Below are 2,303 nucleotides of genomic sequence, written 5' to 3'. Positions count from 1 at the left end.
AATGGGCGTAGGCCTGAATAGGCTGGGCTAATAAGGGCGCAGGGCCTGGATGATCAATGCACGATCAGATTCGGATCGGTAAAAACCGCACCAAAAAAACCAAAAAAGACTCGGATCGATCCCTGGGGTTGCATACTTTTTTTTAGGGGGTGGGTGCATAAATATGGAGGCACCTAGTTGATGGACTCGTGGGCTCAGAAGTCGTTGCAACTGATTGGAAACCTAACCTAAAAATACGCGCATCCGATGCCGCCGTTTCGACGGGACCGCGCCACCTCCGTACACCAACGGGTGGCTGTGGCGGCACCAGCAACGACACCGGACCAGGCGCGCCGGCGCCGAGGGAAAAAAGGCTCTGCCTGGCGTGTCCTCGTCCGCCACCGACATCGTCCGCTGCGGGGCGACGTGCAGTCACTCGGTAAACGCCGTGGCCACGCACGCCCACGCCATCTCCCGCTCTCTGCCGCCGCCCGCGCAATTCCTCCCCCACCTCGCTCTCGGCTTCTTCCACCAGGAAGCCCGCGCCCCCCGCGCCTCCCCCGCGCTGCCGCCGCGCTTCGTCCCGACGGAAGCTGCCTCGCGCCTCCTGGGCCCCCGCCCCCAGCTCGAACACGTCGCCGCCGGGCTGTTCGATCACGCCCGCCCTGTCGCATCCCGCAACGGCCGTGTTGTCCTGGAGCTCCGGCGCGAGGCGCGCGCCGACGGCCTTACGCTCAGCGTGTGCAACCCCATGACGGGGGAAATCTCCATGCTCCCTCCGCTCTCCGGCGACCACTGCCCCGGGCACTACGTGTGTGCGATACTCACCGGCGACGACCTAGACGTGCCCGCGCCGTCGGGCTTCTTCCGCGTGCTCCTCGTGTACAACCGCCGTAGCTTCACGGCGCTGCGCTCCTGCTCCTCTGCCGACGCCGACGCCGGCGTCGCATGCCGCTGGGGGCCGGAAGAAAGGAAACCCGGCGCCAAGATCAGCGCCAACATGCTGCGCGGTCTTGGCCACGCCGTCGTGGTCGGCGGCGCGGCCTACTGGCCCATGCACCATGAGGCGTTCGGCGTGCGGCTCGACGGCCCGCCGTCGGAGCCGATGGATATGTGTCCGGTGCCCTACAGGCAGTCGCACTATTACGCCGGCGAGCGCCTGCTGGGCACCTCCGCGGACGGGGAGCGCCTGAGCTTCCTCTACGTGGGCTTCCTGGGATGCACGGACTTCTTCATCTACATCGAGACCCAGACGGCTGCCGGCGGGGAGTGGGAGGGGCACGAACAGGCCCGACTCAAACTCATCAGCCTACCCGAGCTCGGGATTACCATGAAAACCGCGTTTAAGCTGCGCTGGTTTGGCGAGAAGAGCGGCACGTTGATGTTCACCGTTGGAGAAGGAGGAGGGTGCACAAGCCAGGGCGTCTTCATGTTGAACATCACGACGGGATGCCTCGAGAAGCTTGCCGACGGCGTCGAGTGCCACGCGTGGAAACACTTGTGCGGCTACGAGATGGACCGCGAGGCGCTCATTGCGTCGTCCGTAGATCGGTCCTGACTTCTCGCCAATAGCTACCTCAGCACATGCCCATCAGAACGCTTGTTCTTTAAAAAAAAAAATCGGGAAATAAACTTCTGCCGTGTGTCTCTTGCATGGGATCTTGATTTTGTTTCATGGATGTGTGAAAATTGAATGAAACATATCAAACATGCATGATAGGATAGTTTCCAAGTTTCATATTCCATAATTTAGACTTTCCTAATAATATGTATATTTTTTTTTGAGATATACAAAATATGTATAACAAAACTAGTAGAACGTTCGTGCGTTTCTATGGGCTATAATGCATATATATAAATACATCAAATAAATGATTAAGGTTGTCTTCAAGGTCCAAGCTCATCCCCTTCATATGTTCAGACGTGTTTGGACATTAAACAGACGCCTAGTAGGTTCCCCGAAATTCAACCATCTCGACAGTCTGGGCTGCCCAATTCTAGACCATGTATGGGGGAGAAATGTGGTTATTAGGACAATGCGACATGTTATGTCCAACAAGTGGGCCCAAGACAAAAACTCCACCCCACGACAAATCCTTCCCTTTTTCTATCGGACCCTTGCATTCCCGCTCGGTTTCTCGCTGTATTGGGACATTTCTTGCTGGACCTCTCTCTCCTATAAAACTGGATGACCCCCACTTCACCTTCATCGTGCGTCGCAAACAGGGACACATCTTTCATATTTAGAATATAACTAGCAAAAATGCCTGTGCGTTGCAACGGGATAAAATTTTATGGTCTTCCCTAGCATGGCTTAAAATACA

At 56.7% G+C, this 2,303-nt stretch overlaps 1 protein-coding gene across 1 annotated transcript; it reads left to right on the top strand.

Moving 5' to 3' along the window:
• Positions 1–238: 238 nt before the first annotated feature.
• On the top strand, positions 239–1,770 carry LOC123142469 (uncharacterized; the record flags this gene model as incomplete). The annotated part of the gene is made up of 1 exon (XM_044561370.1): positions 239–1,770. A coding segment is annotated over one exon (1,299 nt), but the record flags the coding sequence as incomplete, so codon positions are not given.
• Positions 1,771–2,303: the final 533 nt, after the last annotated feature.

The sequence above is a fragment of the Triticum aestivum genome, chromosome 6D (assembly GCF_018294505.1).
Source record: "Triticum aestivum cultivar Chinese Spring chromosome 6D, IWGSC CS RefSeq v2.1, whole genome shotgun sequence".
Lineage (NCBI taxonomy): Eukaryota > Viridiplantae > Streptophyta > Magnoliopsida > Poales > Poaceae > Triticum > Triticum aestivum.
This window is presented reverse-complemented; position numbering and strand designations above follow the sequence as displayed.